General features: G+C 37.0%; 2 protein-coding genes and 1 pseudogene across 2 annotated transcripts; all 3 read left to right on the top strand.

Annotated features, from left to right (window-relative positions):
• Positions 1-5,418: 5,418 nt before the first annotated feature.
• LOC120778922 lies at positions 5,419-5,808 on the top strand (annotated as a pseudogene).
• Positions 5,809-9,104: 3,296 nt separating this feature from the next.
• On the top strand, positions 9,105-13,353 carry LOC120778921 (cuticle protein 16.5-like). The gene is made up of 3 exons (XM_040110968.1): positions 9,105-9,116; positions 9,189-9,294; positions 13,124-13,353. Exons 1-3 carry the CDS (start codon positions 9,105-9,107, stop codon positions 13,351-13,353), a joined length of 348 nt encoding a protein of 115 aa, XP_039966902.1.
• Positions 13,354-15,119: 1,766 nt separating this feature from the next.
• On the top strand, positions 15,120-15,557 carry LOC120778919 (cuticle protein LPCP-23-like). The gene is made up of 2 exons (XM_040110966.1): positions 15,120-15,167; positions 15,231-15,557. The coding sequence occupies exons 1-2, from the start codon at positions 15,156-15,158 to the stop codon at positions 15,555-15,557; spliced, it is 339 nt and encodes a 112-aa protein (XP_039966900.1). The 5' UTR covers positions 15,120-15,155.
• The last annotated feature ends 1,817 nt before the right edge of the window (positions 15,558-17,374 follow it).

Raw genomic sequence — 17,374 nt, 5'->3', positions numbered from 1 at the left:
GCTCCTGTCGCCGCTGCTTACTCCGCTCCCCTCGCCTACACTGCGGATATGCTGGTTACGTCGCACCATACGCCAGCAGCTACTCCGCTCACTCGATCGCTCACTCCGCCGCTTTCCCAGCTGCCTATGCTGCTGCTCCAGTAGTCGCCGCTCCAGCACCAGTGCTCGCTGCTGCCCCAGCTGTCGCTGTATTGCAAATAAATTTGAAACTGCTGGAAACTTTGGACATTTTTGAGACTGTGATGAAATTATAATTAAAAAGACGGTACAGCAAATATATGTGAAAACAAAAAGTAGAAACCAAGCTTAATTATTTTCATATTCATCATCTTTTCATAAGAAAAATGGCCCAGGCATTTGCTATAGGTTCTAAAACGAAATCACTTTCTTGAACTATAAAATAAATTAAGAAGACACAGGCATCAGGTGTTCTGACATGTTAAACAAATATAAGATGTTGGAAAAGTAAAGATATTATTGAAATTCATGTAACCTAAATTTCTGAAGCGAATTTCAAACCGTCTCAAGCATAAGTTATTCCGTGATTTGCGAATTGTAAGTAGTATTGTTCGCAGGTATACCGAATTTCGCAAGAATACCTTTCACTTTCGCTCTATATAATCTATATATAAATTATTTTATTTAAAGTCAAAGGAAGATATGATCATGGAAAGGAAGTATGACCTCATTTTTTTCATTTATGGTATAAATTCACATTATGCCAAATGAAAAAGTCAGACTCACATATTGCTAACATACTCAGTTATTTCATATCGGACCGTTATAGAATTAGCCAGAAAGAAGTGAATGGATTGTTTTATTGTATGCGGTCTTGCAAAAGATACAAACCAATTGCACACAATGTTGGCGGTTATTACTTTAGACTAAGGTATATATTATCCGAAACTTTAATGGAGATATCTCATATAGACCGATATAACTTCAATAAAATTACTTTAGTGGAAAGAATTGTCCGATAAAATTCAATAAAATAAATTCTACCTTCAATAATCAATCTATCTAGCAATGTGAAGTTTTTCAACTGATTTTAATATCAGCCCACTAGTATACTAAAATAATCACCCAATTTAGATTATCTGGCTAGTGACTGAAAGACGAGTTGATATGGGAAAATGGGCGTGGTCATCGGCCGAATTCGTTCTTTCCGGCTTGAGAGTGGACATACAAGATGTTAAAGGGCGCGGCCAAAAAGTCCTTTACATGCGAGTATATCTGTGCTCAATTTGAGTTTCTTTTTGAAGTTACGTATTTGTATTATAGCTTTTTTTGCGAATATTGGATTTAACTCTATAGTAATGCACGTAAAACGATAATATGATCCCATTTTCCCATCTATTAATACTGGTATATTCACAGTTCAAGAAACTTGGTAAAAAGAAATCTCAATTTTTAAATATTTTGTCAGTACAGACAAACAAAATGATATTCAAAATTCACCTCGCCTTGTCCTAATGATCAGTATACTCTGAGCATGGCACTAAATTTGCCACGAAGTTTGTTATACTCAGAAAGAAATGTTGGGGACCATATAAAATATATAATGTATGTACATATGTATATACAAGGTTCCAAAGTAAACAGGACTTTTTGAATCTAGCACCCCTGGTGGCACCATCTAAGTACATATATGTCGACTAGTGCGCTGGAATCCGCTATTTTTATCGATTGTCCAGTGAGAACTTCATGACATTTCGTTGATTGGAAGTCAATTTATTGCGTTTTTAACGTCATATATTTCTGTTATCAGTGCGAAAATGAGCTTCAAACAGAGAGCCAACATTAAATTCTGTTTTAAAATTGGTAAAAGTTTTACTGAAACGTTTTAATTTATGAAACAAGTTTATGGTGATGATTGCCTATCCCATAGCATAGTGCACGAGTAGTTTCAGCGTTTTCAAAGTAGTCGTGAGGACATAAATGACGATCACCATGTGGGCCAATCAAAATCCGTGATCTCCGATAACTCCATCGAAATTGTGCGTGAATTCATCAAAAATCTGCCGAAATCATCATTGAAATTCATGGAAATGGAATTGAACATCTCCAAAACATCGATTTATCGCATTTTGACCGAACTTTTGGGCTTACGAAAGGCGTGTGCACGACCAAAAATTGCTCAGAATCCTACATTCGAAGGACCGATCAAATAATCGGTGACCAAATTTTAATCATTAACTATACCCCGTATTCACCAGATATGGCACCGTGCGACTTCTTCCTTTTTGGAAAAATGCATTTGCCCATGAAAGGAAAGCGTTATGCAGACGTGGAAGCCATTCAAACGACTTGCACCGGAATACTGGCGGCCATACCGGCCACCAAGCTAAAACACTCGTTCGACATGCTTTTGGACCAAGCAAAAAGCTGTATTGAAGCAGAAGGAGACTATTTTGAATAAAATAAATGGATTTTGCCGAAAAATCATTTGTTCCATTTTTTTTAAAGTCCTGTTTACTTTTGGAGCGTACCTTGTATTCCCAAGGACGACTTAATTTCCAGTGACCGTAACAAGTTTTGTGACTAATTTTCTACAGCAAACTGACGGGGAAACTCAATGAGGAAAGAGAGGGTGATAAAAGCCAGTGTTTCTCTCTACGCATGTAAGGAGATGTTATTGTCAACATGGGGCCTATTATTTGTCCTTATGCATAGGTGTTACACAGCAATAGTCAAGCCAATGTTACCATATGGTGTTTTGAAGAGATGGACCTACGCCGCTGAAATCTAAAACATAAAATCGTTGGAGCGAATACAACGGCTCGGCAGCGAAGTCAGCTGCAAGAACCTTCGGACATAGCTGGATAGGGAATCGGTGTATAAAGTAGACAACATACCATCACGCTTTGTCTAGGAGAGAAAGTTTGAAATCCTTCTAAAAAAGGTCCAAAGAAACTCTTAACATATACATGGACGTAACAAAAATTTTTTTGTCGGGATCAGGATATGGTAGGCGTGGCTAGATCTCAGGCGACCTTTCAGGAATTAGTGTGGTAGTCGAAAAAGTTTTTTCATATTTTGTCAATATATGTCGTTGCCTTCGTATATCTCCAGTGCTACCAATCACATTGTGTCTTACCATTAGTGTGGGAAAGGTGAGATTTTAAGCTTAATTTAACCAAAAAGTTGTTACAAAATGAGTGAAAATAATGAAGAAATTCGCTATATTTTGAAATTTTTTTTAAAAAAGGGAAGAATGCCACGCATGCCACCAATGAAACTTATGAAGTTAAATGCAATAAAGGCTAAAATTTGCTAAAGAATCTGTGCTTCGGCCAAATGAGAAATTATATGACATTCTCTGGTATGACGTTACCAAAGTATACATATTTAAGTCTGATCGACATATTCATCAAATAAGAATGCCGAAAAATCTAGCCTACAACCACAAATACACAGATAGATACCATTAAACATGTTGGCGGAAACATTATGGTTTGAGTATCGTTTCCATTATATACAGGCGACTTCAACTTCTTAAAGTAGATATCAGTTACATCGAAGATTTGGTCTGACAATCTCGAGATTTGCGCTATTGACAAATATGGGTGCTGATTCTAGGTTTTTCATAGATCCCAAATTGCACTGTTCCAGTTCAACCAGGTCTTTAACGGAGATCTTTAATTACTCAGACTATTACTCCGTGCTTACGTTCTTTTCATGGGCGATAAACAAAATTTCATTTCTAAAAGTTTTTCATTTTGGGAGTTGGTGTTGTCTAAGTTGCCATTATGAATTTCTAGCTACATCACAGCTACATAGAACGCCAGCGAAAACGGTGGTCTGAGATCTTTTCTACAAACAAAGAGAACGGCTAGCGTCCGTATCTATTGGATTAGTGGTGAAGAGGGTTTGTGTTTTAAGAACCTGTAAAGTTAAAGAAAACGATTTGTGAAATTTACAATTTTTTTTTTCTACATTCTTAATAATGTATCTGAAATCACATCTGCCGAGAACGGAGCGACTAACTTTGGATGTAGCTGACCAAATTATAAGACAACATGCCAAGCTTTTCTAGTTGACAGTCAATAAATTTAAAAATGACACTTATCATACGAACGTATCTGACCATCTCGAGGAGTCTTACCTGATTTCTTGTTTTTTTCAAGCTTATGCTTCCGCAATTTTTCCATTCCAAGGCGTTCTCACGATTTGGGACTGTCTCAAACCACCACCTCACAGATTTTAAAAAAGGTTTTGGAATTGCATCAGTATAAAATTATCCTCGCTCGAGAACTGAGGCTATTGGTCCACTGCAAACGACGTGAATTGGCTGATATTGCTGTGAAACAACATGAAAACGATAACGAATTTTTAAGAAAATCATCTTCTCCCATGAAACTCATTTTCATCTGAGGTGTTCGGTGAATAAAAAAAAACTGTCTTTTCTGGTCCATAGAAAATCCACATATTATACCTAAACAACTATTACATTCACCTAAATTGACAGTTTGATGTTGTTTTTGTTAAAATCATCGGTCCGTACTTTCGAAATGAAGCTGGTGACACCGTTACTGTCAATGAAGAACGCTATAGATCGATGACAAGCAACTTTTTATGATCGCAATTCGAAGAATTAGATCTTGACAATATCTAACTTCAACAAGATGGAGAATTATTTCGAGTAAAGTTTTGAGATTCAATCATTTTAAGAAATTGTAACATTGTATAGCCTCCAAGAAGTTGCGATTTAACACCATTAGACTACTTCTATGGGGTTATTTGAAATCATTGGTATTTAGCAATAAATCAGACTCTCTTCAAGCTTTAAAAGTCAACATTGAACGTGCTATTCATGACATACGACCTTAAATTAGTGAAAAAAAGTACTCGAAAATTGGGTTCATCAAACTCACGTTTCTTCAAAAGAAGTCGAGGAGGTCATTTAAATGATGTTATATTCAAAATTTAATTGTATAATTGAACTTTCTAAGATGGAATTTATTTTGACAGTTAGTCTGTTTTTTTGTTTGTGAAAATAAATCATATCACCCTTATTGGAAAATCCCGCATACAGATACACATACATTTCATTATATCTTAAATTATCCTAATCAAAGGAGATACGAGTATAATATAGAATTATGCTATTCATAAACTTTCAAGTAAGCTAAATGTAAGCCAAATTCAATTATTTAAATTAACCAAAGTCAACTAAGCAATAAACAGAAAATGTTTGGAAGCCCTCAGCGTCTAATAATCAATGTCAACCGCAAAGAGTGGTGCATCAATGCCTACTTAGTATTACAAAATCGTTTTTACCACACTTTTAGGTAATTTATGTACTTCAACGGGTAAATATCGAATTTAGTATAAAAGCTAGCGGCTTCTTAGCTATAGACATCACAATTCGTTTAACTCTTCGCTTGCAAAGAAGTTCATAAACAAAAACTTAACAAAATGTTCAAATTGGTGAGTTTGAAAACTTCATTTGCGATTTAATTAAATAATGTCATTTATATAATATCACATTCATCTCTCCAACAGTTCGCAGTCTGCTTCTTGGCTCTCTTCGCTGTCGCTTTCGGTGCTGCTAAGCCCGGTCTCTTGGCTGCTCCATTGGCTTACTCCGCTCCATTAGCCGCTGCCCCAGTTGCTGCTGCCTATGCCGCTCCATTCGCCTACACTGCCGGATATGCTGGTTACGTTGCACCCTACGCCAGCAGCTAATCAGCTCACTCGATTGCCCACTCCGCCGCTTTCCCAGCTGCCTATGCCGCCGCTCCAGTTGTCGCCGCCCCCGCACCAGTGGTCGCTGCTGCTCCAGCCGTCGCTGTGTTGCGCAAATAAGTTTTACATAATCTGCTGAACCTTTATTTATGAGACTGTGATGGAATTAAAAATGAAAAGACGTTATAGCAAATACATACATATATGAGAAAACATAAAGTAGAAATTTAAGCTTAATTTTTTTTTTATTCATGATTTCTTCATTAAAAAAATGGTCTAGGCATTTACTATAGGTTATGAAATTAAATCACTTTCTTCTTTAATAAAATAAATTACGAAGACTAGATACAGACTTTAGGTGCTCTGCCATGTTAAGCTAATGTAATACTTATGTCGGAAAAGTAAAACATTTTTAAAATTCGTGTAACATAGATTGCCTTAAGCGAATTGTAAGTAGCAGTGTTCGCATGTATACCCAATTTCTTGAGGATACCTTTCTCGTACCTTATACTACATATATAATATATATATAAATTATTTTATTTATGGTCAAAGGAGGATATGATCAAGGAAAGACGGTATGCACAATGAAGTTTCCGAAAGGGTTAACAGACGGATCAGGATATGATGGAATGCCTAAAGGGGTTATACCAGTGTGATGCATGAAAAATTAGGCGATTTTCGTGAATTTTTTGAAAGAAAGCGTTCGGTTGAAAGTTTCGAACTTCTTTGAATGTAATAAGGTATATTTTCAGCTATATTTTAAGATTTTTTGTTTACAAAAATGTTGAAAAATAACGGAGTTATGGGCTGGTGGTGCCAAAAAAAGTGCCCCAATTGCTGACATGGTTTCGGCCGAATGAGTAACTGAAACAAAAAAATTCAAAAAGTTTATTAAACTTAAAAACATTTATACAATGACTTCTTACGATCTTTGAAAAATATTTAAAATTAACAAAATGAGTAATTTTTTGAATAGAAATAAGTCGTTCAAAAAGATTCGTGTCACTTGTACATATAGTAAATGTATTCAATAACATCGTTTTTAATTTGATAACATCCGTCAATTTCTCGTCGAGTTATATAATGTCAGCAATTTTGAAAAATGTCGTTTGGAGCTGCTTGCTCTTTAAAACACTGCCATCCAAAAACTATTCAAGATACGACCTTTCTGGAGGATATTTTTGGAAATATAAACTATCGAAAAAGAAATTTTTTTTTAAAGTGTCACAATGGTATAGCCTCTTAAGGGCATGTAGAATCGTCAAAATAATGTGCAAGGGAACGGAAGGAAACCATGCAAGCTTTCTACTCACACGATCTCGAAACGACTGCAAGGCGGTTGTTGGTCTAATCACAGGTCACAACTTACCGTCATCACATGCGCGCCGTATGGGTATTCTTAGCAATGACAAAGAAAGTACAAAGAAGTAGGCGTGATAGAGACGCTGGGACACATCCTCTGATTTTTCAGCTTGACAGTTCAAGGGACTGAAAGAAGTATCAGAATTAGGTATCAAGTGTCATCTAAACTACGCAAAAAGCTTTGACGTCCTGCACGACATATGGTAAACCTCAGCTTATATAAATAACAAACTACCATCTGGCGCTACAAAGAAGCTCAAGTCTATGTATGGCGTGAAAGCCAGCGCAACCTATCTTAATAGCTTAGGAAATATGATATTTCTTGTAAAATAGTATGATGAAACGTCCGTCTTTCAATTTTTAAGTCAGTCGACAGAGATATTTTTCCGGAATGTCTTCTTTGATTCAACCAATGGATCAAAACGTAATAAGAATAAGAGAGTTACATTATTGAAATTCCCTGTTGATAGCCATTTTCTTCTATCAATACGATTTGGTCGAATCAATTAAAAAAATAATTTGAGAGACAAATTTTTGGATAGAACTTGAAATATCCTGATAGACGAAGCGACATAAATTTTTAGCAAAACTATACAGAGGGCCATTGTTGAAAGAATTAGCGCAAGAAAAATGAATGTGCAGCATTCACTCCACGAAAAGACCGTATTTGAAGTAGGTCAAATATAAACAAGTAAGGAAGGGCTAAGTTCGGGTGTCACCGAACATTTTATACTCTCGCATGATAAAGTGATAATCGAGATTTCATTATCCGTCATTTATATATTTTTCAAATACCGTATTTGTGTAAAGTTCTATTCCGCTATCATCATTGGTTCCTAATGTATATATTATACAGAGAAGGCATCAGATGGAATCCAAACAGCGTTATATTGGAAGAAGGCGTGGTTGTGAATCGATTTCACCCATATTTCGTACATGTCATCAGGATATTAGAGAAATATTATATACTGAATTTCATTGAAATCGGTCAAGTAGTTCCTGAGATATGGTTTTTGCTCCATAAATAGGCGACGCCACCCCCATTTTCAATTTTTAAAAAAAGCCTGGGTGCAGCTTCCTTCTGCCATTTCTTCTGTAAAATTTAGTGTTTCTGATGTTTTTTGTTAGTCGGTTAACGCACTTTTAGTGATTTTCAACATAACCTTTGTATGGGAGGTGGGCGTGGTTATTTTCCGATTTCTTCCATTTTTGAACTGTATATGGAAATGATTGAAGGAAACGACTCTATAGAGTTTGGTTGACATAGCTATAGTAGTTTCCGAGATATGTACAAAAAACTTAGTAGGGGGCGGGGCCACGCCCACTTTTCCAAAAAAATTACGTCCAAATATGCTTCTTCCTAATGCGATCCTTTCTGCCAAATTTCACTTTAATATCTTTATTTATGGCTTAGTTATGAACTTCTTCGAACTTAACCTTCTTATGGAGCCAAGGAATACGTGTACCAAGTTTCATCATGATATCTCAATTTTTACTCAAGTTACAGCTTGCACGGGCGGACGGACAGGGACGGACAGACGGACGGACGGACGGACACGACAGACATCCGGATTTCAACTCTACTCGTCACCCTGATCACTTTGGTATATATAACCCTATATTTAGTTTTATTACTTACAAACAACCGTTATGTGGACAAAACTATAATACTCTCCTTAGCAACTTTGTTGCGAGAGTATAAAAACCTAATAACAACAAAAAAAAAATACAAAACATTTGAAGACTCGAACGAGTATGGTGGTTTGCATTAGTTCGAGTTTTCACGTGGACACTGTACTATAGAAAAAGTTTTGGAGTTCGCAACTCAACCTAGGCCGCTGTGTTTATAATCAATGTCAACTGCAAAGAGTGACACGTGAATGCCTACTTAGTATTACAAAATCGTTTCTTACCACACTTTTGGTTAATTCATGTACTTCAATTAGTAAATATCGAATTTTGTATAAAAGCAAGTGGTTTCTTAGATACTGATATCACAATTCGTTTACCTCTTCGCTTGCAAAGAAGTTCAAAAACTAAAACTTAACAAAATGTTCAAATTGGTAAGTTTAAGATTTGACTTGTATTAAGTTATGCCAATTAAATAAATTGTATTATATTATTATTTTTAACAGTTTGCTGTCTGCTTCTTGGCTCTCTTCGCTGTCGCTTTCGGTGCTGCTAAGCCCGGTCTCTTGGCTGCTCCATTGGCTTACTCCGCTCCTTTAGCCGCTGCCCCAGTTGCTGCTGCCTATGCCGCTCCAGTCGCCGCTGCTTACTCCGCACCCCTCGCCTACACCGCAGGATATGCCGGCTACGTCGCCCCCTATGCCAGCAGCTACTCAGCACACTCAATTGCTCACTCCGCCGCTTTCCCAGCTGCCTATGCTGCTGCTCCAGTTGTCGCCGCCCCAGCACCAGTGATCGCTGCTGCTCCAGCCGTCGCTGTGTTGCGCAAAGAAGTATGAATCTGCTCAAACTTTTCCAACTGTGATTAAATTAAAACGGAACCCACGATATAGCAAATATATTTGTATGAGATACGATAACATACATATGTAAACTACGACTTTGAATCATTTACTTATCATGAATGTTGGGATTTATGGTTCTGACTATTTTCCCCAACTTCACTTAATTATGGCTTCCGGTTAACAAACTCAACTGAGTTTAACGCGTTTGTTTGCGCTGACGCTACTTTATAATTATTGACCTAATCACAATAAATGGTCCATAATTGGAATTCGCTACAACCGTTTGATATTTCGATGCGAACATACAATCAGTTTTACCTTCAACAATGTATTTCGACAAAAAGAATTCTTTAAATAATAGCTCACGTTTTTGGCTCTAGTTTATTTCTATACGAATTTATGACAAATATATCGACGGAAACAATTTTGTGGTCTCGGGAATAGTGAGCAACCATCGCAAAATCGATTGACCATCTAAAAATCTCTATAGTTTTACCAAACCTGAAGATATTTCCCCGGCTCTGAAGCAGCAAGTTGCAAGAATATGAAATGTTCGGTTACACCTGACTTACACTTGACTTTTTTTGGTAAGTCATCGTAATATTGATCGAATAACCCTATCAAATCTACCGTATGTTTGTATGTCATGTATTAGGTATATGAACTAGAGAAAATATTGACTCAATTTTATCAATTTCAAGCACATTAGGAAAATGTTATTGAAGAAAGACCCTTTTGGAATATACAAGTATTAATAATACCTTACATATTTAGCGGTTTACGCGGTAGAAGGTCAGCCAGAAGATCGAAAAACTTCATATTAGGTATATGGGTAGTAATGTAATTATTGACCCAATTGCACCCATTTTTGACACCAAACAAGAAAAGCTGGTTGCATGAATGACTAATCGCAAACGCCAGCAGTGGGGTTATTGTGCCCTCAAATAAGAATCAGCTAAGCACAATTTAATCTTAGTGGATTTATTATGGAAATCAAATGCTTTTTCCACAAAAGCTGCCTAAATTCTTAAAAATCAAATACTAGGTGCCTTCATAGTTATTCTGCCCCAGCCGACTCAAGGCTCGACAGTCACAAATGTATGGTGATGTTTTGGCTCTCATCATCCACCTGCTAAATTCTGGATTCTGTCGTTTCCAATTTCTAACAAAAAAGTAGCGGACAAACAAGGAAATTTTAAGTAAAACGCAAAATATTTAATTATTCATCAATATTTATTTTGCCGCCTTCAAAGTTATCTCCACCAGACGTAATACACTTATGCCAACGATTTCTCTCTTCATAAGTACTTTTCGGGATGGCCTTTAACTCCTTCAGCGAATTTTGTTTTATCTCTTCGAACTACTGCAAATGGGTTACACGGTGCGGCAATTTCAGTTTGGGGAAGAAAAAAAGTCATACCGAGGCAAATCTAGTGAATATGGTAATTGTTCGATGGTATTCATTGCCTTTTTGGCTTTGGATTCGTTTAAAATCATTGTTCGATGTGATGATGCATTGTCATCGTGTAAAACTCATGGATTGTTCTTTCACAATTCCGGCCGTTCTCAACGGATTTTCTCACGCAAACGCCTCAATAGGGCCAAATAAAACTCTTTATTACCGAGTCTCCATCCGGAACCAATTCATGTTACACCAAACTTCTAGTATCGAAAAATACAATGAGGATCACCTTAATTTTTGAGTAGCTTTCGCGTAATTCTTTGGTTTCGGCTCGTTTTTTCTCTCTATTCCGATGATTGTTTACTTGTTTCCATGTCAAACTATATACTATATTTATCCGGACAAGCCAAGCAAGAACGCACCCAAAATATCCACCGAAATCATTCAAATAGACTCGTGAGAGATGTCGAGCTCTTTTGCCATCGCTATAACACTTGTCTGACGATTTTAAATCACCATATCCTTACATTTTTAATATTTTCATCAGTTGAAGAGGTCAAAGGTCGCCCAAAACGAGGCCTTGTGCCAGAAAGTCTTCAACGATCTCTCGATCATCTTTGAAGGCCTTGTACCACTCGTAGGCTTGTGTTTTTGATAAAACTGAATAACCGTAAGCCATTTCTAACTTTAGTAATGAACCCGAACACGAAAATTTGTTGAAATACAATATTTGACGTTAGTTTTTAGACACTTTTTGTGCTTTAGCCAGTAAGTCTGACGTTTTTATAGCTTAAGATGATTGTGCCATAGACCACGACCACCATTTGAAACTAGAACTTGCACTATTTTGTGGGAGTGTTAATAGTAGTCTGCAGATAAACGTTCTTTGTCGATATATATTAATTATTATAATATTGACGATTAATGCACAAGAAAAATATAATAATATAGTATCCTTAAGAAAAACTATTAAAGTCTTGTTAAGTCACTTTTTTAATAACTGAAGAGCATTATCTTATTCAAGACAAATCTCGAAGTCGCATATGCCTGCTAACCCAAATATTGAAAGTTAACAATATAATCTTATGGACAAGGTTTGTCCGGAAAAGTGATTTTCTTCCGCCGCGACTGTGCTTCGGAGCATGCGCGCAGCGACTGGATTCGTTAGAGGGCGTTTCTAAATAACGAACGAGTGGCTGGTCAGTTGTCTCCGAGAACGTGGAGAATTGGGACAAACATTTTCGTTCGTTAGAGTAAAGGTACGCAATTAAATTCTGTGTAAAACTCGGTAAATTTGCGTCCAAAACGTTTGATATGATCAAGCAGGCTTACCCAAATGTTGCTTTAGCAAGAAGTGGTGTGTTTCGGTGGCACCAGGCCTTTTTGGAGGGCCGGGAAGAGGTCGCTGATGAAGACCGTGCTGGGAGACCTGCGACTTCGACAAACACCGACAATGTGACTCGTGTGCGCAAAGTTTTGAACTCAGACCGTCGACTAAGTATTCGTTTAATTGCCCAGATGTTAAATTTATCAAAATCTGTGGTTCATGACATTGTGACGGAGCACTTGAACATGCGCAAGGTGTCCCCGAAGATGGTCCGAAAAGTGGTCACTGACGACCAGAAATTGGTATTGTGGCAAGAAAATTTGAATATGTGTGAAATTGACACCCAATTTTACTTCCGCAGCCACCCTTCAGACAAAATGTACACCCCTGTATTGTATCTTCTACACATGATTTGGATATTCGTGGACTTTCAAGTCATACTGTAAATATTCAGCGATCAGCAAAGAACTAAACAGAAAAATGTTTGGAAGTTTACTGTGTTTAAAATCAATGTCAACTGCAAAGAGTGACGCGTGAATGCCTACTTAGTATTACAAAACCGTTTTTTACCACACTTTTGGTTAATTCATATACTTCAATGGCTAAATATCTAATTTCGTATAAAAGATAGTGCCGAATTAGCTACTGATATCACAATTCGTTTACCTCTTCGCTTGCAAAGAAGTTCAAAAACAAAAACTTAACAAAATGTTCAAATTTGTGAGTTTGAAAACTTAATTTGTGTTTTAATAAATAATGTCACTTATGTAATATCACATTATTCTTTCTTATAGTTCGCAGTCTGCTTCTTGGCTCTCTTCGCTGTTGCCTTCGGTGCCGCTAAACCTGGTCTCTTGGCCGCTCCTTTGGCTTACTCCGCTCCATTAGCCGCTGCCCCAGTTGATGCTGCTTACGCCGCTCCCCTCGCCTACACTGCCGGATATGCTGGTTACGTCGCTCCCTACGCCAGCAGCTACTCCGCTCACTCCATTGCCCACTCCGCCGCTTTCCCAGCTGCCTATGCTGCCGCACCAGTAGTCGCCGCTCCAGCACCAGTGCTCGCTGCTGCACCAGCTGTTGCTGTATTGAAGAAGTAGAAAAGGAATGCAAGCTTTTCATGATGTTGTCGAAAGTACTGACCCGATGCGAGATATATTGGAATAAAAATTCGATAAAAAAAACACTCAAAATAAATTTATATATTTTTCTAATTTTTTGAAAGGGTAATTTTTCTTCTACGATCTGTTTATTAAAGGCTCAATGCGCGTTGTCGTCACTATCACAAAAAAGTTTACTAGAATTTAGTTATCGTAGACGGCTACTGTCGAAATGTCAGCTGAACCAGGTTCGCAGGCTTGTTTTGATCGAATGTGAAGGTTGACGAAGTGGCCGTCGAAAAAAGTAATACATATTTCGGTTGGTGACTGAATTTTTGGGTTTTAGAAGGGAAATCAACGATTGCTTGAATGCTGCTCCTTCTATAGCGATCATCACTGGTTTTATGGTTCACTGGTACACGCCAGAATCTGCTGGGAGAAAGGCGAATAGCGTCTAATTGCCGGAGTGTTGATGTCCACAGAATTCTTAGATTCACGACGTGTGATCTACGGTGCTTACTTCACGAAGGCAAAACAATCGCAGGGCTCTAACATGTGCAAACCTTCACCGCCATCACTTCCAAGTTTTTGCCCCATCTATAAATTCCTCTAAGTTTGATCGGTGGTTTGGTTATAAAACTTGAAAAAGCGTCCTGTCGGACGGAAATTTACAACGAGTTTATAATTATAAAGGATGATGTTTTAAGTATTGTTTTCAAGAAGAAATAATAGGAATATAATTTAAATCATCCATATAGTAGATGGACACAACCACAATTGTTGCTTACACAACCAATATTAGCTTTCACAGGTCTTTCCAAGATTTGGCACATCGTTAAAATCTGGCCGATTGTAGATTTTCCAGATCTAAAGCCATACTGATAAGGTCCAATCAGTTTGTTCACGGTGGGCTTCAGCTTCACAGCTCGATAGAACCTTATATGCCATGTTGAGGATTCTTATTTTGTGGGGTCTTCCATTTCTTGGATTGGACAGAACACACTTAAATTCCACCGGTTTATACGTAAGAGTATTCATTCCATCATATTATTTATACATAAACTGCTTATGGTATATCGGACCGAGTAAAAGATCTGAACAAAGTATTCAAAGATTGTAGCATTACATTGGACAATAATAAATGCCAAATTTGGCAAATATAACTGCTCAAATTAAAAAGTTGCCTATACCAGAACTTGTTTTGAATCGTTCAGGTTTTTGATCTGATTTGAAAATTTTCTACAGATATTTTAGCGATTCTTAAGGCAATATCCATGTTAAGTTTCGTTAAGATATCTCGTCAAAAATATCAGAACATCGTCGTTCAGTTTCTATAGCAACGACTGTGTATTTATGTCCTACAATGGTACTGGTCTGATGTCGATTGTTCCAACAAATGAGCAGTTTCTTGGAAAGAAAAGGTCTTTTGCGAAATTTTAGATCGATTTCTCAAAAGCTGAAGAACTAATTTGTCAAATATTTCAAGAAATTCAATTAAAGTCACTCTGATATATCATCACCAGTACAAATCATATCTAGTTATCTCTCTGCTATAAACATAATAACTAAAAGTTAGTTTACTAGTGACACTGAGGACATATATTGATATATCAATGCGTAATTTGTAGTACAAGCACGTCTCCTACCTTCACTCACTACATTAAAATTAGTACTACCTGAGCCAATGCCGGCATTTGTTTGCATTCCTCATAGATATATAAACAAGCGATTTGTCGATATTTGCATCACAATTCGCTAACCACTTCGTTCGTAAAGAAGTCCAAAAACCCAAAACTATCAAAATGTTCAAATTGGTGAGTACAATAAAACCTTTGACTCGTCTTATAAACAAAATATTGACTCTAATCTTTTTATAGTTCGCTGTCTGCTTCTTGGCTGTCTTCGCTGGTGCCTTCGGCGCTGCTAACCCCGGTCTCTTGGCTGCTCCATTGGCTTACTCCGCTCCTTTAGCCGCTGCCCCAGTTGCTGCTGCCTATGCCGCTCCAGTCGCCGCTGCTTACTCCGCGCCCCTCGCCTATACCGCAGGATATGCTGGTTACGTCGCACCATACGCCAGCAGCTACTCAGCTCACTCGATCGCCCACTCCGCCGCTTTCCCAGCTGCCTATGCCGCCGCTCCAGTAGTCGCTGCTCCAGCACCAGTGCTTGCTGCTGCCCCAGCAGTTGCTGTATTGAAGAAATAGACGCACAACAATGAACACTTTGTTCCAAATTCATAAAGGACTGAGCAAATATGAACTGAATAAAAACCATAACAAATAATTTAGTGCATTTTTGTTGGTTGTTTAAGAGGTTATATGTATCTAAATCGTTAAAAAGGAATATCTACTGTTTTGCTTTTGTTTTTTTTTTTTTTTTTGGTTATTACATACAATTTCAACTTGCCGCAGTTTTTAAAATTTAATCTCGTTTATAATCAGTAACATATGTATATACATAGTTCAAAATTTTTAAGAAAAGAAACTAAACCTTGTTAATCCATCCAGAGCATGGAATAGTGACTTTTCCTTGAAATTTGTTTTCCTAGCTTAGAAGAGAAGTTTAATAAGGTATCAAGAAAAATAAGAAAAATGGTTAACTTTGGTTTCATTTTGTTCGTTCAATTTGTATGGCAGCTGTAATAGTCCGTTCTGAAATTGGTTTTTCAAATACTATAGCGTTGCCATAGATAAAGTTTCCTGCCAAATTTTGTAAAGATGTTTCATTAGATATTAACTCAGCCAAATACGGTCCTCGTCTTTCGTGAAAATGATCACACTTCAATCCACGAAAATTATTTTTTATCATTTCTTAAAATGAAAACTAGGTGACCCCTCCGGCGAAAAAAGCATATATACTTTCATGATTTTCTTAACTTTATGTATCCTGATGTATTCCTGTATGTACATATGTAAGTTGACTTAATGATTTTGCGTGGAGACACATACTCGTATATGTTTTCTTAAGCATACCTAAGCTTTGATTTAAAAGTTAATAAGGACTGTCCTTCCTTCCGAAACCCAATACGAATTTATCTAGCAAACTGATTTTGGTTCTTTCGATTGGCTTTAAACCATATATATTACTTAAGTAGGTATATTTTTCGACTACAGTTTACCATTAAATAAGAATTATACTTAGGTCCAATACAATGTTTTCTTGTAATGTGTAATCAATAAAGATACATACATATGTGTAATACATTTAGATATGGGGTTATACTACTGTGATTAAATTGAAAAGTGAATTTTTAATTTATACTTCGCGTGTTTTTGAATCGGTAATTTTTTTTTCTGTAAGTAGCTATTACTGCTAGTGACATCTGAATTTTTCGATTTTTACTATGTCTGAATTTTTTGAACAAAGAAATGCGATAATGAACCATCTGTATTGGTTAATCGTGATCATTTCGTCACATTTTCAACTAATATCGTGCCGCAACCATCGCATTCGCCTGATTTACCTTCGTGTAAATTCTGGTTATTCAGCAAATTCTTATGGCTACTCCGAGGACACCGTTTTGACTCAGTTGAGGATATAAAAGCTGAATCGAAGAGGGCTCTGATGGTCGTCACGACGGAGCATTTTTCCAAGTACTATGATGACTGGAAAGTTCGTTGGTATAAGTGTATTGCAGAGGGAGCGGACTACTTTGAAGGAGATGAAATGGACAAAATTCACCTTTCAATTTGATCACAGCGGTACATGTATACTACTGTGCCCAAAAAATAAGGTGACATTGTAATTGAAAAACTCACTTTTAGTAGCTCACAAAACGACACGTATCTCAAACACTAATCAATATCTTGACATGAAATTTGACATAAATGTGACTGGCAGTACTATCAACCTAAAAAAAAAAATCTCCAAATCCTTCGACGCCCGCAGTTTAAATTCAAATGTCACCTTATTTTTTGGGCACAGTAGTATATTAATGACTACGATGAAGAGACTGATTGTCTGCTTGTCCGTCCGCCGATGTAAGCGATAATCGGAAAAATAAAAATTGAGATACCTTACG

This window comes from Bactrocera tryoni, chromosome 5, assembly GCF_016617805.1.
Source record: "Bactrocera tryoni isolate S06 chromosome 5, CSIRO_BtryS06_freeze2, whole genome shotgun sequence".
In the NCBI taxonomy this organism is placed as follows: domain Eukaryota; kingdom Metazoa; phylum Arthropoda; class Insecta; order Diptera; family Tephritidae; genus Bactrocera; species Bactrocera tryoni.
Note: the sequence above shows the minus strand (reverse complement) of the source record. Positions and strands in the feature narration are given on the sequence as shown.